This window comes from Coffea arabica, chromosome 9c, assembly GCF_036785885.1.
Source record: "Coffea arabica cultivar ET-39 chromosome 9c, Coffea Arabica ET-39 HiFi, whole genome shotgun sequence".
In the NCBI taxonomy this organism is placed as follows: domain Eukaryota; kingdom Viridiplantae; phylum Streptophyta; class Magnoliopsida; order Gentianales; family Rubiaceae; genus Coffea; species Coffea arabica.
The window spans coordinates 37,793,012-37,817,593 of record NC_092326.1 but is presented as its reverse complement, the minus strand read 5'-3'; the positions used below and the strand labels follow the sequence as shown (position 1 = coordinate 37,817,593).

Genomic DNA, 24,582 nt, shown 5'->3' with positions numbered 1-24,582 from the left:
GGAGGCGGGGGACAGGGGGAACTAATAGGCAACGGGGCAGGGGGCGGGGGAGGGGTCCCCCGCCCCAACCCCGCCCCGTTGCCATCCCTAATTTTACCCAATCTATTAATGACCTATCCTATATAAATTTGTATTGATTGTACCTTATTTATTTTTTTGTCAATCAACTGATATCTTTCATTTTAATCCTCTTTAATGACATTTTCTATTCATGTTATTTGCTTATTTATTTATTATCATTACTAAAATTTGGACAAAGTATGCTATATTGATGCTTACATACGAAGTTTTTTTTTTTCCCTTTGATAGGTTACTAAGTTGGTTATTCCAACAAAAAAATGGTTATCCCGAGTTTTTAAGAGGAAGAAGTTTTATTATTTTTGCTATGTAGGAAAAATTTGTGTTTGCTTATACTTCTTGGTGGATTTTTTTTATAACAATTAATGATAGTCCTTTATTACTTTCTTGGATATAGTAAATTTCAAACAATCGATTAATTACCTACTTTGCATACATTTGTATAATTTATGCCTTGTCTTATTTTTTGTTAATAGCTTTCCTTTTTTAATTCTGTACAATCACATTCTCCATTCCTATTATTGAATTGATCATTTATTATCATTACTAAAATTTGGACAAATTTTTTTTAATCATTCTAATACTTCCTTATTTATAGCAAATTTAAATCTATTAATTCCCTACATTATATATGTTTACATTGATAGTTATGCTTTTCTTTTTTTTCAATCAATCAACATTATTTTTTTAAATTTTCTTCAATTACATTGATTATTTTTCTATCATTTGACTTGATTATTCATTTGCTATTCTAAACATTTGACAATTTTCATTTTCAATGAATTTATATTCCTCAATTTTAGTATATTACTCATACAAGTCCACTTAGATTGTATAAATAATCATTCTATTCCTAAAATTCTTTTATTTTTGTACTCTCTTTCTAGTGGAATTCAATGTAGGCTAAAATGGTATCTATATAAACATTGGATTGTAAATGTTCTACTAAATTACTTGTTTTGTTAGTTTTTAATAATTTGATAAATAATAAGTTTATTATTTAAAGTTTGCTTTTTAAAATATTTTTAATAGTAAAAGAATCAAATATTAAGTGCATTTATTTCCTAATATATCTTCTTTACTCATATGTTGACATACCATCATTAATTAGATTAAACATAATTGAATCACGGGATAAGATTTGATTCAAACAATTATTAAGTTATCATAAATTAACTATTTTTAATCTATTTAATTTAAATGTTTGTGTTAAATTAGTATATTAAATTTTATAAAATAGTATTTTGAGCTATTTTATATCAATTTTCGTTCAAAAAAATAAAAAAACTTTAGAGCATAAAAAGTGCTCCTGCAAATACACAGGTGAATTACTAGTAATATATTGTTTTTAGGGATAATATACCTAAATTTCACACAACCTACTCTATATATACACATACTAACAATTATTATCTTTCCTTACATTTATATACTTTCCATGATTAATCTTGCCTCTTCAAAATCATAACACCTAAAGTACATCTTAATGGGTGTCGATTCCATTAGATAGATCCTTGTTTTAATTAAGTTAAATTCAAATCAAAATCAAAATTTATTCAATATAATATTTTTTAAATCATAAAAGTTAAAAATGAAAACAATACTATAACTAAATAAGTTACAAAGTAAGGATTAATCTTTTCTACAATGATGGTTATACACTATTAGTATTGAATGAATGACAAATATGCAAAATTTGAATTTAAAATTCAACTTTTGTACATATATCATAAATCCAACGGTGATAGTATATACAATATCAGTGTATATAAGATTTACTCTATAAATAATGCCTTACTTCAAATTACAAGTTAGATATGGAATCTTTCCCTTATTTAACAATGTATAAATCAAAATATAACAAAATGTGTTATTCCAATTAATATTTGTAGCATACCATGTATTCTTCTTATGCTACTTTGCATGCGTAAAATTTTTCATTAAGTATTTACTTATTACATAATAATTTTTCTTTGTCTTTATTAAAATGTTACATATGCTAATTTCACTTACACATTTAACTACATAATTTATTTTTAGTTACTTACTTATCAACAATAAATATTATAAACATGTTAAAATGTAAAAACCAAAGATTATTGCCATGTAGACATATAGAATAGATAAAAATAGAAGTGAGGAGATGTAGAGACCTCTATTGATCGTTTATTTCTCTCCAACCAATTAGACTAGTACACAAACGGTTAAAATATTGAGGTCATGGCCCTTATTTTTCTCTCTTCCACTTCCTCAGTCCCATACCATTTAGATCTATAGAGGAAAAGAAGAGATTTGCTAAATTAAATATGTTCTATGAATTCCTTCCCAATTCTTTCTTGATTTAATTTGTTAAACTTTCTTTCAACTAATGTGCTACAATGTACAAAAGAACATTAACAATGAATTGGGATGGCTTGGGAGAAGATTATGATGATGATGATCAATTCTTCGAATCCCATGATAGGATATCATCAGTTGTTCCTCTAGATTTGGTGTCCTCAGGATCAGATAATGATGAAGAATTTGAAGACAGCCGTCTTTCTTTTGCTTCTTGCATTTCATCAAAGTCCTATGTTTCCATCAACAATTTTCGTGATTTTGAAGTGGCAACGAATTCTGCTCCCGTGTTGGAAGATTATGGTATGTGGATGGCTGAGCCAGGAGATATCAAGGAGCGCCGTAAGCGCCTTTTTCACGGAATGGGCTTGTCAAGCAACAAGAATCTTCTCAAAATTGCTAGTGCTAAGATTGTCCAAACAACTTCCAGAAAAATTGATACTGGTCAGGTTTCTACAAGAAAGTTTGAATTTTCTTCTCCTTTGAAAGATGAAACAAAGCAAGAAACTCCAGATTCAACTCCAATTCTGTTGGTAAGATCAAGATCAGATGGGGATATTGAAGCATTTTCTGCAAATACTAAGAAAAGGAAAGAAGAATTAATTGGTCCAGTCTCTAAACAACGCCTCACTAGAACATTATCCGTACTAATAACACCCCATTCAGGTTTATATCCTTATGCACATCCTGTCAGAGTATCTTCTACAAAAATGGTATGTAAATCTTCTAATAGTGGACTACTATCATCCATATTTCCCGATAGTGGCTTTGGCTCATTCTTTTTGATAAAAAATTTGGACACTGGAAAAGAGTTTATTGTTAAAGAGTCCAATGAACAAGGGATGTGGAATAAGCTCAGTGATGTTCAAACTGGAAAGCAGCTTACCATGGAGGAATTTGAGAAATCCGTGGGATATTCTCCTGTTGTGAAAGAGTTGATGCGCCGTGAAAATTTCTCAAAAAATATAGATGATGAAAGCAAAAGAATTTCAGCAAATTCATATATTAGTAAAAGCTTCAGATATAGCAAAAGAAGGGGCGCTGCTCTTTTAAAGAACATTAAAGGAGTAGCAAATTCTATGAGTGGATTAAAGGTTGATAAAGAAAGAGAGTGTCCTTCAATTGTGGACCAGAAAACTAGCAAGAATTCCTCCCAATGGGTTAAAGTGCATCAGACTGGAAAATCATACAAGGAATATACAGCTTTGCATCTATGTCAAGAAATTCAAGCACATGAGGGATCTATATGGACCATGAAGTTTAGCACAGATTCACATTACCTTGCGAGTGCAGGAGAAGATAGAGTAATCCATGTATGGGAAGTACAAGAATGTGAAGTTATGTCGACGAAACCACTTGATGATGTGAAATCTATCAATAGCACACCTATTCATCCAATGTTTTCAAATGTTACAGATAGGCCTCCTCTAGCTGAAATTACTCCCATGCCATCAGAAAAGAGAAAAAAGGGAAAAAGTATAAATAAAAAAAAGAGTAACTCCATCCCTGATTATGCTCACGTACCAGAAACCGTGTTTGCGCTTTCAGAGAAACCAACATGCACTTTCAGTGGTCACCTAGATGATGTTTTAGATCTTTCTTGGTCAAGATATCAGGTTTGTTTGGTTAGAATGATATTTTTAAAACTTAAATTTCTTTTTCTAGTTCAAAAAATTTATTTAAAATTAGAGTGAAGTTATGTAGCCATGCTTTAATCACAAGACGAAGAAAATTAGTCTAGTATTAAAGTAAAAAACCATAGCTATTACTTATAGAATAGGTTTAAGGAATTGTTTAAGAAAGAACTATCGAAGAAAATTTTATTTTTCATATGGTTCCAATATATAATTCTTAATATGATTGTGTTTTCCTTGTAGCAATTGCTTTCATCATCAATGGACAAGACTGTAAGACTTTGGGACATGGAAACAAAAAGTTGTTTAAAAATGTTTGCACACAATGATTATGGTAAGGTGTTAAGAAAGCCATGCTTTTGATCATTCTGACATTTTGCAAAGATCAATGGCACTTGTTTCTAAATATTGTAAAACCTTGTTTGACTCTCTTTTCTTTTGATGAATAAATTGTATGTAGTTACATGCATAGACTTCAATCCAGTAGATGATGATTATTTCATCAGTGGTTCCCTAGATGCAAAGGTTCGTATATGGAATATATCTGACCGTCAAGTGGTGGACTGGATTGATATTCATGAAATGGTCACCGCTGCTTGCTATACTCCTGATGGCCAGGTAATAATTATAACATATAGTTTAAAATTTTTTTTACCTAAAAAATATCTCTTTGTTGATTCTCATATTCTGAAATCTTTAGTACTTGGCTATGTTAACTTGTACTTGGCTATGTTAACTTTATAATAATTGAATCTAGACTATTTTTGCCGTTTACTTGTAGAATTCTAGAATCCTTTGAATACATGTCTCATAATCATGATTCTCTAGTTCTTTTTTACTTTTGTATAACTAAAGAACCAAGCATACAAACTTACTACTGAACTTTATTTTGAATTCAAAAGGGTGCCATAATTGGTTCTCATAAGGGAAGTTGTCGATCCTACAATATTACCGGTACGAATGATCAATCTAATTCTATTTTTAATCTTATCAATTAGTTAATGTAGTTCTACATAGTAATAATGTTAGTTTAGTTTTTTGTTTGACAAGATTACAAATTAGAGCAGAATGGTCAAATTCAACTCCAGAACAAGAAAAAATCTCAATTTAAAAAGGTCACTGGTCTCCAGGTACTTTTTTTTATTGTACTAAATTCTATTATATTCTATATTCTAGTACAATTTATTCAATTTCTACAACCCTTGCCCTTAATAAACAGTTGCAAACAATGTAACCGATCTATTTTATTTACAGTTTGCTCCATGGAATCCAACTGAATTATTGGTTAGTTCTGCTGATTCTCGGATTCAAATCTTAGACGGATTAGTTGTCACTCATAAATTCAAAGGTAGCCTCTCATATACTTTAAATAGTTAAAATATAAAAGTTTATGAACTGATGACAATAATTTTTCTTTGGTACAGGTTTCCGAAACACTAATAGTCAAATTCCGGCTGCATACAGTCCTGATGGAAAGTACATAATAAGTGCAAGCGAAGATAGTCAAGTCTATATTTGGAAGCGCCAAGATCTAAAAGGCAAGAGTAAGGTTACCATCCAATCTCATGAGCATTTTCAATGTAGAGATGTCTCGGTTGCAATCCCATGGTCAGGTACCATAAAGCAGGAACCACCATTGGTTGAAATACATTCAAAAAGGCATTCGAAACGTAGTACTCTACCTCCAAAATCTCCTGCACGCTCTCCTACCAAAGAAGAAAGTAGTACCATCGCAAATAGTAAGAGGCATTTGCCACCTCTTCCCAAGAAAAGAGATGATGACAACACTAACAACAACAACAACATGCTAGAAAGATCCACTAGCTGCGGAGATGATAATTTTTCTAATTCCTCTCGTATAGATTTAGGAATTGGTATTAGTGAATCATTTACATCAGCTTATCCATCAATTAAATATAGTGATTCGCCTTCCATTTCAGCTTCTAGCTCTTCAAATTCTCAATCTTGGTCCTCCTCGTGGTCTCCCTTTGATTTGGGAAACAGTAATGGAAGTCATACTATTCAAGCCACTGCTTGGGGTGCAGTCATTGTGGCAGCAACTCTTGGAGGTGAAATTAGAGTCTACCAAAATTTTGGGTTGCCTGTTAAGGTTGGTCGTCAGACTAATCTCTTTAGAGACCTCACATAAGATTTTACAAAAGTTGTAATAAGCTATTGACATTTTATTTTTTTTTCTTTTTGGGGCATATGGATAGCCTCATTCATTGTAATGCCTTATATCTTAGGGATAATTAAGCTTGAATGTAGTGAAAAGGCACCATAATTCCTTACTTGCATCAACACTATTAAGGCCAATATTTCTTGAGGTAGTTTTTTAAAGATGAGTGCATTTCAATCAATTTTGAGAAATTTTTGTAAGGTTTGGTTTATCCTTACAAGCAGAGATAAATTGATTACATTCTTGTTATATTTTAAAGCAATTATAATTATAAACCAAAAAATCATATCAAACATATTCTGTGGTCTACCGTAACATTTAGGTAATGCAATTAAACTACATATCAGCTATATATTATTGGTGCCTGGTGCTTACTTCACTTCTATATTTATGGAACAATCCAAAAAATCAAGATACAAATGTAATTGCAAAAAGCATCAAATAACTATCAAAGAAATAAATTCTACATAATTTAAAAATTGCCGTACGTATATATGAATCTTCAATTGAATTGCACGTAATATAACATCAAAAAGTACATGAATTAGAGATCTCAAGTGGTATAGAATATCAAGAAAATAGATGTTATGTGTAACATATAACTAAATAATACCAACAGACAGATGATTAATGTAAAATACCCCATATTTTATCTAGATAGCATCCTATAAGATAGTAAATATGTAGTTTGCAAGGAATTTTATACTAACATTTGAAATACAAAGACTGAATGACATATTACTTTTCTGTAATAAGGGGTCGGTAACAAATCACTCATAAATTCAAAAAATATGCAAATTGTCCCATGACTAACAGTCAAATGCATGTACAAAGCACAAACAAAAAAAAAATCATGCCTTTGTGAGGACTCGCAAATTTCTTATATTTTTCTCAAAAAAAAATGCTCTTTTATTTGGAATTATTATTTATTAAAGTCCTACTACCCAATTATTCTCTAATAAGTGCAAATGAACCTAAAAAGTAGGGTTTCACTCTTTGTTTTCGAGATTGGAGCAAATTAGGGTTTTCGCGATTTTTCGCCGGATGAATTTTCGGTACAGAGTAAGGATTAAATTTGGAGATTTAAAAGTGACTTTTAAGTGAGAAATAATATGTGATTAGGAGCAATGATATAAGGTTAGTGAATGGGAAGTAAAAACCCTAGTACGTGTGTTTTTAAGAAAAAAGGGCGCGAACCGGCGGGTCCCGCGCACTACCGATTGAACGCACCACTTGACCACCACTTTCTTACCATACAAGCTTATTGAAACTTGAGCAAAATATCCTCTCATGTTCAGCTAGGTTTGACCGAATTCTAAGGCTAGAAATGCAAGAAAGAAAGAGAAAAAAATAAAAGGTGGTGGTGGCGACAAGTGTCGCCACCTAAAGGTTTCTTGACCAAGACAAGGACTTTCTATTTATCTCCAAATTTTGCATCTTCTTCCCCTTATTTCTGCTGCTTGGCCGACCCAAAGAGTGAGGGAGAGAGCAAGAAGAAACACCATCCTACCTCTTGATTTCTAGCTACAAAGTGAGAAAACAAAGGAAATAAACCGATTAAACTCACCTTTGAGTGTTTAGTTAGTGAAGTATTGGTGAGATTTTGGAAAGGGAAAGCTAGGGATATACTTGGTGGACACTAATCAAGGTAAGGAAGATGATCTCTCTAATTCTTACTTTCAATCTTGTTTAAATTAAGTTTAGTAACTCAATTTTGTGGTGAATCATGGATGCTATCATGTTTTGGAGGTTTTCCCCTTTTGATATTATGAACTAGGGTTTGAGGACTTGCTGCTAACTTGATGTATGATGCATATATGTTGTAATTAAGTTATATAAGGGGTTTTGGTAGTATTGGAAGTAAGAAATCAAGGAAGGTTACATTGAAAACAGAAAATTCCAGATTTCTGGAAAATTTTTCTTCCTTTCTGCCCGGTTTTGTTACTGCATGTTAGAGGCCGAATTGGCCTTAGATCAAAACATGAAAGTTATAGAGAATGGTATTTTATAGTGCCTACAAAATTTCAGCTCAATCGGAGCAACGTAGGTCATGAAAAGACCAAAATACCCTTACTGTTTTAAGGTTTTCCCCAGTAGTCCGTTTGGTCAGTTTATCCAGTTTATCACGTTTATTCACTAGGATCCGTACTGATTTAGCTTTTTGCCAAAACATGAAAGTTGTAGTATTCTGACTTAGCTTTCAAATGCCTTCAAGAACACCTTAATCGGACCTTTGTAACCTGAGATATGACCATTCCAGTGCAGTGTGGTTTAATAGCCGACGAGTTAGATTTTGGTTCTGTAAATTGAGGATTTGACTAGGTTGCATTGGAAATTGGATTAAGTGATCTTCATGAACATTATAGCCCTGTGTCTTAGCTTCGAAACGGCATAAGTTGCGCCTCAATCCGATAAGCGTAGCCTCGGATGTGTTATTTCCGCAACCACACGTCGAATCTGTCTTTTGCTAGATTGTATTTCAGCACTTGTTATTACTTTGATTCTTATTCTTATGATATTATGAGCCTATGGAACGGCTTTTGACTTGAATTATGATATGTGTGACTTTGGGTTGTGGCTGAGGAAAAATAATGAAGCCAAAATGGCTGGAAAATTAGGTAAAAACAAAGGGCATGCTGCCCAAATTTTCGCTTGAAGGTTAGGTTTCTATTTGAACTTGTATACTTTTGTTTGGACAATACCATGACCGGCTTTCCATTTTAAAACATGAATTTTCATCATTGGGTTCAAACAACCCTCTTCTTACTTGAAAGTCATCTTTACACGTTTTACTCCTAATTAGTCGGGTTTCTTTGTTTCCCTTAAATGTTTTGCTCGATAAACTGTAATATGTTCTCTTGTTCAACCTTAGGTTTCATTGGTGACTAAGGATAATATCCAGAAGGATATTTTGCACGTTATTTTGCATAACTAGGTGAGTGTTCCTTGTCTGCTATATTTTCTTAACTTCATGACTTGTATTACTGTTTGATTATGTGTTAAGTGCTTTCAATAATTTCCGAAATGAGTTTTCTAGGCGAGTGTGTACTTTATCGCACTCGACCTAAATAAATGTGAAATTTCAAGGATTTAATGATTAAAATATTAGCTGCGCATGATGTAAGCCTTATGGCTGAACTGGGCCCTGCCCTTCGTTACCGATCGACTCGAGCCAGAAGCGGACTCGGTCGGGCGATATGGTGACCCTGAGTGTGAATGTCAGTATACTCGAGTATTACCTTATAGTCCGGCTACGTCCGGATGGGTGGAGTCCGGTCAATGTCCGGAAAGGGATGAATGAACGAACAAAGGCACGAGGGTTTTATTTCTCAAAAAGGAAATTTTCAAATCATTGGAGGAATAAGGGGAAATGTCCGGGGAGTGAACGAAAGAACGAATAGCTCCATGTGAGCCTGTATCCTTTTAATGAATGTTACTATTGCTTTCCATTGTAAATGTTTCTTGAATTATTGATACTCCATGTTTAATGTATTGAATTGATTGTTTGATTATTTGTTCGGAACCTCACTGAGTTTTTAGCTCACCCCTTTAGTTTTGTTTTCCTTAACAGGGGACAACGAGCAGGATGAGAGCATAGACTAGCCTAGTCTAGGTATTTTGTTTCTTCTGTAATGGTTCTCGCCCTAGTGCTTGGCACGGGTTGGTTGTATGGTGAAGTGAGAACCTTTGTACATTTGATGGCTGTACTTCCTTTTGAGATAGCAACGTATATAAGTTCCGCTTTAAGTTTGGATTGCTGCCCTATTTATTCTTGTGATTTATTCTAGATTTGATTAATGAACGACTGAGTCCCGGCGAGAGTCGGGCAGGCGGCCCGCCGAACCCTCTGGTTCACCTTAGGGGGAGGTAGGGCTGTCACAGCCTTGGCTAGAGAAAATTCATCACATGACCTTTTATTTTTTATTACTCCTTTTTTCCTTATAATCTTTGATTTTTTTTTCCTATATTCCATTCCAATTACATATATGATGATAGCAAGAATGGTGACATTGGAGACGTTGGTGACCAAGTGTCAAGTGACTTAAACAATGTGAGTAATGATCAAGTTCTTATTCCTATTAGACTGTTTACTAGAGCTTACACCCAGAAGTTTAAAGATCAACTTAACACATTCGTTCGTGTTGTTCATGAATCAATTGAAGGTTCTAAAATGGTTGAAAATTTTAATCAAGAGGAACGTTCAATTGTTACTTTGATTCAAGTGGTCCAACAAGCGAGTCATTAAAGTTGTTTACTTTAGTCATTTGATTAAGTGGTATATGTAATAAATTTCAAACAGTTTTGCACATAGTTGAAGTCCGAATTAATTAGTAGGTGTTTTGTGTTATTTCATTAACAACTAGAATTTTACCCATGCCTTAACATGGTCTTTTTTTTTATTTATTGTGAATTTATACAAATATGAATAATTTAAATACAAAAATTAACAACAATGCTACATGTTCATTCATATTAACTTTAAAAATTAATGTATTATTAATGTTCAATTATTTACTAATTTTTAAAAATTTGTTTACATACTTTTACTATAATATAATAATATACGTCAAATAATGTATTTTATATCAAAAACTTGATAGACATTCTTTTTTTTTTTAAATATTCTTTTAGATAATTTAAATTTTTATAATGACCATAAACCTAGAAGTATATATTCACATTTAATTAAGTAGTAAAGATCCAGCAATCCATTTTTTTCATCAATAAATCAACAACATTGGTAAATCTGTCAGTGTAATAGTTAATTCTTTTTTTGTGCACTAAGTTAATTTACAATTAAGGGAGGAGATGATGAACAATTTGAATAATAATCAACAATATAGTGGTAAAATGAAGTAATTTATAGAATATGTAAGATTTTAATAATTGTGACTTGAAAAAGGTTTTACTATAGTTCTATGTAATAATTTGATAGAAAGCATATATTATTAACATAAGATTAGTTATTTTTAAAGTTATTTTAAAATTAGGGATAATTTTTAAATATATAATATAATATTGAATATGGGTAAAACCCAATTAACCCATAACCGGTTAATTTTCTTGAATTAGACATGCCACATAGGAGTGAGAGATAACTCTAATTAAAATATCTACTTATATATATATATATATATATATATATATTCTTAGGGACATTAGGATTTTAAGTGTCGGCCAGCTTTAAAAAGACTTAAGGCCGAGAATTGTCATTAGTTTTCCTGGTTTGATTAGATTTTGTGTCTTGTAAAAGCCTATAAAAAGGTTTAAGCATTTTTCATTAATAACAAGATGAATTTTCCAGCAAAATTGAGAGTTTCTCTCTTGGCTTTTCGTGAGCTCCTTTTGAATACTTTAGAGATTCTCTTAAGTGTTCATTCTTGGCTTATCAATCAAGAAATGTACTTGATTGTAGTGCCTTCTACCAAATGTTGGTTCACTAACTTTGTTAGGTTGTGGGTTGAGATAATATCAAAAAATTCGTACTTCGAGGGTTAGATTGGGTCATAGGTTTTCTACTATCAAACTTGAATATCACCATTACGATTTGGGCTTGTTAATCACGAGTTTCGTAACATAACGAAAATTGTATTAGTTTCTCTTTTAGCTTTTCGTGAGTTCCTTTTGAATACTTTAGAGGTTCTCTCAAGTGTTCATTCTTGGTTTTATTAATCAAGAAACACATTTGATTGTGGCGCCTTCTACCAAACCTTGGTTTGCTAACTCAGACTGTGAATTGAGATAATATCAAGAAGTTTTGGAGGTTAATCACGAGTTTCAGAGGTTGATCCACTGTCAAACTTGAATATCACTATCATGATCCGGGCTTGTTGATAATGAGTTTCGTCACATAACGGAGATCGTATCATATTATATGAATTTGAACAATAACATGCTAAAGAATTTCCATTCTTGAATTATAAATATATCTTTATTTTCTTGAAAAATATTAATTATCATAAGAAGTTAGGAAGTGTATATTTAGCAAAATAGTTAATTTAAATTCTTTCATAATCAATAATTATTTATTATGGTATAATTAATTAATGGGATAGTTTTGAAAACCTCCTTTAAGGTTTTTCCTAATATCATTTAGCATTCTTGAGCTTTTTAAAAGCTCACTTACTTCTCCTAGTAGTTTGACAAGGCTAGATATCCATTTCAACAATCACAATTTGATGACATTACCTTTGCATTCTTAATAATTATTTAACCAAAAATCCCAAATATAAAGAGAATTTTGAACTCAAAAAAATTAAAATGATAACCAAATGACTATATGATATTAGTCCATATTTCTCTATATCCAAATGTGGTGAGGTAGTAAAGGTATTGTTAACTTATATTTAGTAACATCAACCACTTAAAAAGATTTTGGTTAGTAATTTACACCTAACAAAATTTTGCGGGATGAATATAAGGAAGTCAAGTAATGTTTTCAAGAATTTTTTTAAGCCTAGGAAATATGTTTTAATACATAATATAATTCAGATCATACTCAAAATTAAAATAAAATCATACTCAAAATTAAAATAATCTTTTTTTATACTTATGGTTTGCATGTAAAGCCTACTTATAGACAAAATTTATAAATAAGCTAGCATTAAAAAGATTAATAAAAAATGCTCTCATGATCAAATATCAAAACATTGCCTATGTTGTTTTTTTTTTGTTGGGTAAAAACAACATAATCTCTAGATATTTTCAACTTTAATTTTTAGCCTTATTTTAATTCTTATTATTAATGTAAGTTTCATAAATAGGATAACATAAGGATAGTATTGAAAGTAAAATTTTATCTCTCTTGCCTTTTCCCCTAAAGGGACTAAAATCTTACAAAAATGTCAATCTAAGAAAAGTAAGTGAAATTTTATAAACCTTAGGGGTGCTAAGTGATATAAGCCAACTCCTCCTTCCAAGCCTCCAGCTAATCAAGACCTCAAACTTTACATTAAGGTTGTGTAGTTCTATTTTAAGTTGTTATGATTGTAAACATGTAACAAAATGGTGGTATGAAGGGTGGAATAGATATTATCACATAGCATATTTTTTCGCAATAAGCAAGCACTAAGGATTGAATTACTACTTCTATGTCATCCCATATTTGGTTGATTTTTTTACATGAGATGATACATCTCATTTAATTGAATGAATTTCCCATATAAGGAATACAATAATTCCATAGAGAAGATGGTATAACTTATCTTGGAATGTGAAAGAGGTAGGATAACACCAATTTGGATTTATTTATCCTTGCTAATTGAATAATACTTTATTCTAAAAATTATATAACTCTATTCTCTCGCTACAATATAATCTAATTTTTGGACTAATTTGCCCTATTAATGGCATAACAATTTTCAGACCAATTTGTCCTTACTTATAATAATTAAATCTTGGACTAATATGCTCATATTAATGAAATAACTTATTGTTGGACTGATTTGCCCATACTATTAACAAAACTAATAGTTTTATTCATTTGTCCATATTAATGAAATAATTTAAAAAATATAAATGAAATAATTAAAATTTTGGACCAATTTGTCTCTACAAATAAAAAATTTATGTTTTGGACTAATTTGACCGTGCTAATGAAATAACTAAATTTTGGACTAATTTGCCCCTACTATTAATAAAATTAATATTTTGACTAATTTTCCCTTATTAAAAATCTTCGATTGATTTACCCCTACTAAAAGCAAAACCATATTTGCTAGGTTAGCTTTAGTTCATAAACGGTTAGATATGTCAATTCAAACTTGTGAGTTTGGGCCAAATTTGAACTAAGCTTGAAACTTCAACATATTTGTGACTCGAGTATGGTTTTACAGTGTTAGTCCGAAATCCAAAATTTCTACTTTTTATAAGCCAAGTTTGGGTTTTGTCAAGCTCTATTAATACTCTAATTGTTGATTTGACGAAAGATTATTTTCATATATAATTACGTAATCACACTTGAACTTATATCCAATCAAACACAAGATGATGTTATTTTTTAGCATATCCCACATAATATAAAACTAGCCAAACACTGGATAATAATATTACTCATCCATGGATGGCTCAATCCAGAATAAATAGTTCGAAGATAAGCAATCAATCCCTTCTCATCCAATCCAATCCGTGAACCAAACTCACCCTAAAAAGATACATATGACATTTTACACAGACTAGTGGGAAATAGGACTTGCCCATGCTAAATAGAAAACCTTAACAAGAAAAGGTTAGCAGCTTTTGAGAACTAAGATTGAAGAAAAGAAAGCATAGGTAGTAAACTATGGATGACAAATGAGGTTTAATCCATTCTTAAATACCTTGTCACTGATAGATACATTGCTTCACTCTAATTTCTGTATCATTCCAATTTTATTAGAAGTCTTCAGAAGGACTCTTTGCTCAAATCTCAACCTCTCTTAATTTTTCAATCACTAAAGAAACAAGCTGATCATCAAGGTTCAAGTTGGCACAGTGGTCAAGGCACCATCAATGATCAAAAGAGAATTTTCTGAATGTTCCTATTATTGCAAGAATAGATTGGTAATACAAGAAACAAACCCATATATCTTGTTTATTCCACCATCGTCTCAGACATTAAAACATACTACATTACACTAGTACAAGCTCTGCTTCCAATTTTGAATTTAGAAAATTTTATGTAGAAACTGGCAACATGGTCACGGTTTAAAAGAAAATTTTACTTTGAGCTTTTCGGTAGTTTTTTTTTTTTCTCAACTGCCATATAATTACCTAAGCTAAAATTATTGATAAAAAAAAAAGGTTAAAAAGCCGAGCAGAGCAAGTTGCAACTGGTGATGTTTTCCGACATCATCAATACGTGCAGTTATTGTCACACGCTCCAAATCAGCAGCCTCAAGATGGGACCCATTAACAGTTTCCCGTTTGTATTGGCTCGTATATTACCTGATCCAATGCCGCGCGTGGCTTTTGGTTTTGATTTTTAGAAGGAAAAATCTTTAAACTACCGACTTTTTCCATATAATTAGTAAAGAAATCATCATTAAACGAACCAAAAAGTCTCAATAACGAATCCGGAGTGGAAAACCACTACCCAGACAATAAAATCAACGGCGAATAATGTATTTACTAAATTACCCTCCATTCATTCTCCATTTGCAATCATGATTGCAGATAGCATTCGTAATTTAAAAGTAACATTGTGGTGAATTTGTCTTTTTATATCAGAGTGTGCAACCAGGGATGTCCATATCTTTTTATATGTTGATATAAATTTTTTGGTGTTTATTTTTGGAGTGAGAAAACAGACAGAAGGTATTCAACTTTCAAGAGTGATTAAATTCTCTAAATTATTAGACTTTTGAGTGAAGCATCAAAATCCCAGTTGGAAAGCTTATTATCACTTCAATTTTACGTTTACTTTTTCAGGTATTAATTTTCTTTGTTTTGTGAAAATTAACTTCAGCTGAATTTGACAAAATTCCGTCTTTCCATATTAATCTTTTTCTAGTTTTTTGGTTGATTAAATCTCTGGTTAAGTTGTAAATTTGGTTCATCATGGACGATTATGACATGGGTTTTGCTATCTGGATTTAGTTCTCTAAAATTCCGAGTTAAAGATTTAAACTTTTTTAGTGTTTGTTAGTTTTTCTCTAGCAAGTTTGAAGTTTGATCTAGTGAAAATGGTCTAGGATAGCCTTTCGTTTTGACGGGTTCTTGATTGATTTTAAGTTCCTTTATTTGTTTATGCATGAAATTTAAATGTTAGATGCAAGTTTGATCACATTAATTTGCGAAGCATAGTTTCTTGATAACAGTTCTGAATCATTTCTCTAAAATTTTGTTGGTCTACCAAAGAATGGAGTTTTCTCGTCATTTCACTTGGTATGCGCTGATGTAGCTGTGATCTTGCTGATTCTTTAATTTGATTGGTTAGCAGGAAATTCTCTGAGGGTTGATAGTTTTGGGCAGTGCATAGAGCGGTAAGACGGAAAATGTGTGCAGAATCCTGTTATTCATGCTTATTGTTTAAATTATTTTGCAGTTTACTTTGCTGTTCGAGTTGTCAACTATTGCAGAACTGATTTAAACCTAAAGATAATGATTTGAAGGAAATGGTTTGTTACTATGTGCTTGTTAGAAAAGCTACGGATGGAGTGAAAATACTAGTATAATGAATAGCAAGTTTTCAGAGAAGGGGGAGAAATTGCTGAAAGGGAGTTCTTTTTTTTTTTTGCTTTTCATTGTTTTTGGTTGCGTTTAAAAATGTAGATACTGCGTCTGCCTGTCCTTTTCCCTTCTCCACAGTGACTGGAATTGGATCTAGATTCTAGATGAGCATAAATCATCTTGAGTTTAGTCCTATCTTATAAAATGTTTCGCTTACAATGATAACAATGCTTGCAGGTCCTTTGCCACACGATCTTCTTATAACTTATAGGTGTAGAAGCTTTGGAGGTTCTCAATCAGAGTTACTGAATATAAAGTAAGTGGTAGCTTATTTTATATTCTGATATTCTGATTGAGAACTGATGAGCTAGCAAGCATGGGCTTGGTTTGGTCATTGTCTTTCAGTTAGTTGGGAAGGGACTGAGATTAGGTTGAAGATCCATGTAAATGGAGAGAAATGTGGGAAAAGGTATGATGGGCCAGCCAAAAAACTATGAACAGGTCAGATACAGTTCTGTGGAAACCAGAGCTGAAGGAATTGGTTCTGCAAATCAAAGATTTTTCCAGGATCCTGCCAGTTCTATTAACACTAACATAAGACCACCTGAGTTTGGTATACCAGTTGTAGCTAGACCTGTTTTGAACTATTCCATTCAGACCGGCGAGGAGTTTGCTCTTGAATTTATGCGTGACAGGGTAAATCCAAGGCAGCAATTCATCCCGAATGCTTCTGGTGCCGAACACAGTGGTGCATCCTCTTATACAGATTTGAAGGGAATCCTGGGAATAACTAGTACTGGTTCTGAGAGTGGGTCAGAAGTCTCCATGATTCCCTCAGCAGGAAAGAGTCAAGTTCAGGTTCATCAAAGAAACAATTCTATGGCAACTGAAGAAAAGGATTTCTATCAGCCAGTGCAGACGGTAATTCGAAGCTCATCTGGAAATAACATTAGTCATGGTGTTCATAATCGGGGTCAACCTCGATCTGTGGATACTTCAGCAGCAAAATTGAAGTTTCTCTGCAGCTTTGGTGGTAAAATCATGCCTCGTCCCAGTGATGGAAAGTTGAGATATGTGGGCGGTGAAACGCGTATAGTTCGGGTAAACAGAGATATATCTTGGGAGGAGCTTTTGCAGAAAACCATGGCAATCTACAATCAAACTCGTGTGATTAAATACCAGCTTCCTGGAGAGGATCTCGATGCTTTGGTGTCAGTCTCCTGCAATGAGGACCTACGAAATATGATTGACGAATGTAATGTGCTTGAAGAAGGTGGCTCGCAGAAACCTAGGATGTTTCTGTTTTCACCCAGTGACTTGGATGATTCTCAGCTTAGCCTTGGAAGCATGGAAGGTGATTCTGAGTTTCAGTATGTTGTTGCTGTGAATGGCATGGACTTTGGCTCAAGAAGAAACTCTATCGGTCTGGCAAGCACATCAGGAAACAATTTGGATGAGTTGCTGGGTTTCAGTGTTGAAAGGGAGTCCAGTCGAGTTGCAGCAGACTTGACTGGTAGTAATACTGCACAACCAATGGATGAGATGTATGTTTCTAGTCAATCTTCTCAAACCATGGAGCAGAGTTTATCGCATGCTTTTGAGTCTAATCCTCATAGTTACCACGGTAATAAAGTACTAGGAGAGGTTGAGATGCGTCTGTTACCCAATTTTCAACAGAGAGAGAGTCTCCCCAAGACAGATGGCCAAAGCTTTGTTCAGTCTTCTGCTACATTGCAGTATACTTATAATTCTCACGGATCCCACCAACCAGTCAATGTAGAAAACTTGGTTCCACATTCTAGCCAAGGGCATATTGTCCGACAGGGTGGTCTTACACAAGAGCAGCCATATGTCAGCTTGCTAATAAACAAACCAGAACCATTAGCAACTGAGATGAAAATTAATAGGGATAACTCAATCAAGAAGAAATCTGAATCTTATACAGATCAATCTGTAGATAACGATGTACTTGTCAAGGAGACAAAGATGAGGAGAGAGAATTCAACTCAGAGAATTACTGAAACTGAGAAAATGCAGCCTTCAGGAGGCAAGAACATTGTTTCTTCAACACAGCATGACTTTTATGCTTCAGATTTGGCTTCTAAAGATGAAGCATCAGTCGCCCGTTCTGCAGAGCATCCAGGGCCTGCAGCAGTACATTTGAAAACTAGTGAAAAGGACCAGGAACCTTTACAGAACTCAGTGACTCCTGAAGCATTTGAGGAAGAGAAAGCAGATAAGTTCAATGAAGAGGGTCATCTTTATTTATCTGGTAAAGCATCTGCCAATGGCTGTGGTGATTTAGATACCCATCCAACTGATGCTAGCCATGAACCACAAGTGCTTGCTCAGCGGATTTTTCGTTCAGAAAGAATACCAAGAGAACAAGCAGGGTTAAATCGTCTATCCAAATCTGATGATTCCTCTAGTGCCCAGTTTCTGATAACACACACGCAATCTGATGTTGCCCAGCATTTCACTGAATCAGTTGATCGGTTGCATGAAAGGAATGCAGATGGCACGGAATCATCTGACAAGATGCAGGAAAGAAATGTAGCCTCACAGACTGAGAAATTTTTACCTTCTGGTAAACCTCAGCACCATCATTTGCCTGCCACTGGAAACAAACGGGAAGTTACAGAGAAGTCCATTGAGGCAGATAGTAAAGCCACTTTTCCAAATTCCAGTATTAGTCAAGAAGCTTCTGGGTCAAATCTTCAGAAGTCTGAGCAAAAAGCTCCTGTAATTCCTGAAAAGGAAATTTCTAGTTCAAGTTGTCTTGCTGCTAGCCAAGGGATTTCTGAGAAAGTTCATGATGAGTCTACTGCCAAGTTAATGGAGCTTCCCTTGGGTGAGATAGCTGCCATAAAAATGGACCCAAGTACCAAAAAGGTTCAAATATTGCCTACTGTTGGAAAAGAGCATCCAGTTGCAGCTAGTCCCGAAGAAAAGCCTTCTACTAGTGTCAGTGTCCAAGAGCAAGGGGACATCCTTATTGACATTAATGATCGATTTCATCCTCATTTCTTGTCTGATATGTTTTCAAAGGCTAAGATAGACGGCACAAGGGTTGCTCCACTGCCTAGTGATGGAAATGGGTTGAGCTTAACTATGGAGAATCATGAACCTAAGCGCTGGTCATTCTTCCAGAAGTTGGCCCAAGATGATTTTGTGAGAAGAGATGTCTCTCTTATCGATCAGGACCATGTTGGTTTCTCACCACGTACTAATGTTGAAGATGTATCAGTGGACTATAGCTATGCACCTTCTAGAGATGTTGGAGTTGCAGTGGGTCATATTGATTCTCGAATAAATTTTGGTTCTGATGTTCAGCAGCAATCTCGTGGTTTTGTTGAACCTAATACTATGAATGTGCCTACAGATTACAATCCTTCTCAGACCACTAGCCTACAGAGCATGCAGTTTGATGGTCCAATGAATTCAAGGATACCCGAGAGTGATTATCAGGTAATATTTTTTCCAAACCTTTCTATCTTTTGAGCTTTTAATATTTTGTGGCTTCTAATCTTTGCTTTATTACTCAAAAGGATGAGAAGATAGAAGCTCAGCATGCAGGCTTTCCTCTTATTGACCTCTCCCTGGTAGACTTTGATCCTAGTAGCTTGCAGGTATCTTGCATCTTTTTGCCAACACTATTTTATGAATATTTGGTAGAAGAATGTCTATAGTGGCCGCTCAAAATAATATCATATAGCTATAAGGCATAAAATGATGGAACAATATGTGCACAACCATTTAAATAATTTCCTTTACAAAATTAATTCGACAGTTTTTGTACCATGAAATTGCAATAAAAGGAATGGAAAGTTCATACTGACATAACTGAGTTGATTGGGAAAAAAAATAAAGATTATTGTCTCTACAAATTTGGAGAGCATTTCCTTTTATCCTTGATCATTAACTTTGTGGAAGTTTTTTTCCTACTCCCATCATCTCATTTGATGTCAAAGGATTTCCAGGATTTTTCTGTTTCTTGCGTGTTTTTATGTGGCTTGTGAGCTTCTCGTATTCTAGTTGAATTGCTTGTGTTGAAGCGCTAAACAAGCCCTTGAACAGTCATGTTATTTCAGTTAGAATCTAGAACTAATTTTCAACTTGATACATGTTTCTTAGTGAGTTGAGTGTTTAATAACTAACTTGTATGGGTTGCAATCTTAGATCATCATGAATGAAGATCTTGAAGAGTTAAGGGAATTGGGATCTGGAACATTTGGGACTGTGTACCATGGAAAATGGAGGGGAACAGATGTTGCCATTAAGAGGATAAAGAAGAGCTGTTTCACTGGTCGGTCATCAGAGCAGGAGAGATTGGTGATCTGTCCTTAACATAATCTTTTTTTTTTAATTTTATTTTTCCCCCTCCTTTGGTAGTTCTTTATCTTGTTCTTGGTCTTATTCAATAGACAAGAATGATTAGATTGAGGATAGTTTAATGATTTTGATAACAGCTGACAGTGAATTTGCCCCAACCCTTTTTATGACTAGTACTGCAAGCATTTCAAGGGCACTTTCGATTCATGTTACATAGTTCTTAACATTCTTAATAGTCGCTAAATTTTTTTTTTTTTGGTCCACTATGTTCTCCTCGTTAACAGCAAATTTACTTGATTGCTTTTTTGTGACAATCTCATACAGACTGTAGAGTTCTGGCGTGAAGCTGAAATCCTCTCAAAGCTTCATCATCCAAATGTGGTGGCATTTTATGGTGTAGTGCAAGATGGTCCTGGTGGAACACTTGCAACAGTCACTGAGTTCATGGTGAATGGTTCCCTCAGACATGTCTTGCTCTCAAAGGACCGGTAGTACTACATGCATGATCCTTTCCTCTAAAAGATGGCTTAATTAAGAATGGGGTAGTCTTGTTTTAGTTTGTTCTTGTGGTATATTGATATCTCTCTCTCTCTCTCTCTCTCTCTCTCAATCTGTATATGACCAGGCATCTTGATCGTCGTAAGCGGCTGACAATTGCGATGGATGCAGCTTTTGGAATGGAATATTTGCACTCCAAGAATATTGTGCACTTTGATTTGAAATGTGATAACTTGCTTGTCAACTTGAAGGATCCTTCTCGCCCTATCTGCAAGGTGACTGAACAAATTAGCTGTTTTTTTTATTACTGTAGCTCAGCATGGTGAGTTGGATAATTTTTTCTCAAGTTGCATATGATGCTTTGATGAATGATTTGGTGCTATAGTACTCACGGTGTGGGCTTGTCAGTGCCTTAGTGCTTCCTCTTTACTTGGAAGAAATTATGACCCAGGAATTTACATGTAGAAGACGAGAAACTTAGTGGTGCATTTTATTAAGGAAATCTGGTTCTTAGAATTATGCTGATCCCATGCAGGTGGGTGACTTTGGGCTGTCAAAAATCAAAAGAAATACCTTGGTTACTGGTGGTGTTAGGGGAACGCTTCCATGGATGGCTCCAGAACTATTGAATGGCAGCAGTAGTAAGGTTTCTGAAAAGGTGAGTGCATGCATGTGTGTGTTCATTCTGTTTTATACATGATCCGGCATTTAGAAAAAAGCAAACTTAATGTAATAGTTTTAGACGGTGTATTTAGCACATACCTAGCATGTGCCAGAGAGTTCTTTTGGTAGTTTGTCTATTCCTGTCTTTTAAACATACTGTTCCCCTCTCTCATTGCTAACTCTTTAAGTTATGCTGGGTTTTGACTTTCCCATTTTCATATTTACATAGCTCAATGTCTTGAAAATTCCAGTGTTTATGTTCTTTAGTACACTTAGGCCTTGTTTGATAATCCAATTCAGCACTTAAACTTAATGGGTTTAGATATATTCAGCCGTGTTTGATAATCAAAAATAGAACATTTGAATTAATTAAGTGGCACTGATTTTTCTAGGCGAAATTTGCTCCCAAAAATAAGTGACAAGCTATTCACTTATCACTTGATGTGATATGCACTCAAATTTATCAAATTTAGTACTTAATAGTTTAGTAACTTAACAGATTCAAATTTCAGATATCAGATTTCAGGTTTCAAATTTCAGTTTTTAGACTTCAATTTTATCAATCGCACCGCACCCTAATAAAAAATTTGTTATGCCAGATGATAGTTGTGTCAAAGAAGGAAGAATTTGTCGCTATTTTAATAATTCAAAAATTCATTTAACAAAGTATTGTTGTTTAAGCAACAATTTTTTTTTGCAGGTTGATGTCTTCTCCTTTGGAATTGTACTTTGGGAGATTCTTACTGGTGAAGAACCTTATGCCAATATGCATTACGGAGCAATCATAGGTTTGTTCAACTTGCTTTAAGTATTCATTTTATATCTTCTCTAGCATGCTAGTTTTGTAATAGGAATTTCTTGACGCTGATCCCTTTGTGGAATTCTTGTATAATAATTATTATGTATAATAATCAACTCTTATACGAGAGATTGGCGACTATATTTTTAACCAATCATTTTTCATTGATAGCAGTCATTGTCATTCGGCACAGGATATTTAGGTTCTCCAAAGTATTTCCTAAGTGTACTGCATGTTCCAGTGTTACTGGCTGCTGTTAACTCCATTGTAGGAATGTTGGGGATATAATTTGTGACATAGGTCTCGTCTGTTGAGCCACTGTCAGTTAAGGTAGACATAGGCTGGTTCTGCATATGGGGTATCATTTTCTTACTTCTTGTTATAGTGCGCCTGTCAACCTGGATACCTGGACCCCGTTAATACATTAGGGTAATCCCTGTGTTCTTGAATGTCTTTTAAGTCCCCTATCTTCTTCTTCAATTTCTTACGGCTGCTTGCAAATCCATCTTACTTTATTTCAGATTCTGCAACTAAGAATTGTGACAACTCCAACTGTAATATTTATCTCATTTGGTGCTGCATCAAGCTTTGGTTTATTGAACAAGATTTGCTTATGTTGTCTTTCGGATTAAAGGCTCTATTATGATCTCAAGACATGCTCATAAATTTATTTCTTCAATCATGGTTGCAAACAAATTACTACAAGACAGTCTTGATCTTCTGAAAAGGTGTTGATACAAAATGCAAAATTAGCCAAAAAAACTATTTGCACTTGTGGAGAACAAAAATCTAAGGGATGCAGCTGATTCCATACACCGTAAATAGCTAATATTTATCTTCTTGGTTCATGTAATATTTACTGTAAAACAAAATGCTAACTGTAGATGATTACCTTTTTTATTCGAGAACTGGTTTATTTAATTAAATTGTTGACCATGTCATCTTTGAAGCAGAGATTTTTTTTTTTTTTCAAAAGGAAAAGCTGATTTGTCATGATTTTCCAATGTGACATCTTATTACCTTCTCTACAGGGGGTATAGTGAACAACACATTGAGGCCACCTGTGCCAAGCTACTGTGACCCTGATTGGACATTACTCATGGAACAGTGTTGGGCTCCAGATCCTGCTGCACGTCCATCATTCACTGAAATTGCCAGACGCTTACGCTTGATGTCTACAGCAGGTCCGACTAGAACACAAGGTTATACGAAACAAAACCAGTTATCCAAGTGATGACGTACTCTGTTTCTTTGTTGCCTTCTAAATTTCCTGTTAAGAGTTCCAGAGCATAAGTCTAAATTTGAGTATAGTATGAGTGGGAAACTTTGAGTTACCCAGGAGTTTCTATATATGGTGTGAAATAACAAAAGCCATTCAGACGAACTATGTATGAAGCATGTAGAGTTACATGCAAAACGTGAAAAGCAGTATATATTTTGTATAGTATTATTTGTATCTATGTGATATAGCAATTGAACTTTAGTTTTGTGATGGTCAAATGGTCTCAAATGATTTTAACGTTTTTGCTTTGCAACCTATTCAGTGGCTATAATTCAGACCAACTGCTAGATTTACGAAACAGAGTATCTGCCAACAGTTTGTTTGGCTTGAAATGATTCTGTTTTCATTTTCAAATTCACTCGTAGGATTATGGGACAAAGATTTGTTAGTTTCCTGAACACAAGCACATCTTAATTTTTTTTTTCCGAAACGATTCTAGTCTTGTATTGATCATAAAATGAGCTTTACAGTTTGGAGCAAAGGCCCCTCATCTCTATACAAAAAGTGCTTAATAGTACAGAGGATTGAGCCATTTCTCATCATGTACAATACCTAAAGCATAGTCACCAATTCTATTACTAACATGATTAACATTCTTAGTCATAAAGCAAAAAGAGCACATGTGAAACAA

At 33.8% G+C, this 24,582-nt stretch overlaps 2 protein-coding genes across 4 annotated transcripts; both read left to right on the top strand.

Annotated features, from left to right (window-relative positions):
- Positions 1–2,456: 2,456 nt before the first annotated feature.
- On the top strand, positions 2,457–6,198 carry LOC113708144 (uncharacterized). The gene is made up of 7 exons (XM_027230612.1): positions 2,457–4,031; positions 4,293–4,383; positions 4,510–4,667; positions 4,952–5,003; positions 5,100–5,179; positions 5,304–5,397; positions 5,474–6,198. The coding sequence occupies exons 1-7, from the start codon at positions 2,457–2,459 to the stop codon at positions 6,196–6,198; spliced, it is 2,775 nt and encodes a 924-aa protein (XP_027086413.1).
- A 9,230-nt stretch (positions 6,199–15,428) lies between these two features.
- On the top strand, positions 15,429–24,152 carry LOC113708639 (uncharacterized). 3 transcript variants are annotated; one of them, XM_027231178.2, is made up of 10 exons: positions 15,429–15,636; positions 16,148–16,190; positions 16,615–19,845; positions 19,926–20,006; positions 20,557–20,709; positions 21,034–21,197; positions 21,335–21,482; positions 21,743–21,865; positions 22,571–22,658; positions 23,701–24,152. In XM_027231178.2, exons 3-10 carry the CDS (start codon positions 16,825–16,827, stop codon positions 23,901–23,903), a joined length of 3,981 nt encoding a protein of 1,326 aa, XP_027086979.2. In that variant the 5' UTR covers positions 15,429–15,636; positions 16,148–16,190; positions 16,615–16,824; the 3' UTR covers positions 23,904–24,152. The 3 variants fall into 3 exon arrangements, with proteins under 3 accessions (XP_027086979.2, XP_071920871.1, XP_027086980.2); XM_072064770.1 differs by having other exon boundaries at positions 15,488–15,636; positions 16,145–16,190; XM_027231179.2 differs by lacking the exon at positions 16,148–16,190 and having other exon boundaries at positions 15,490–15,636.
- The last annotated feature ends 430 nt before the right edge of the window (positions 24,153–24,582 follow it).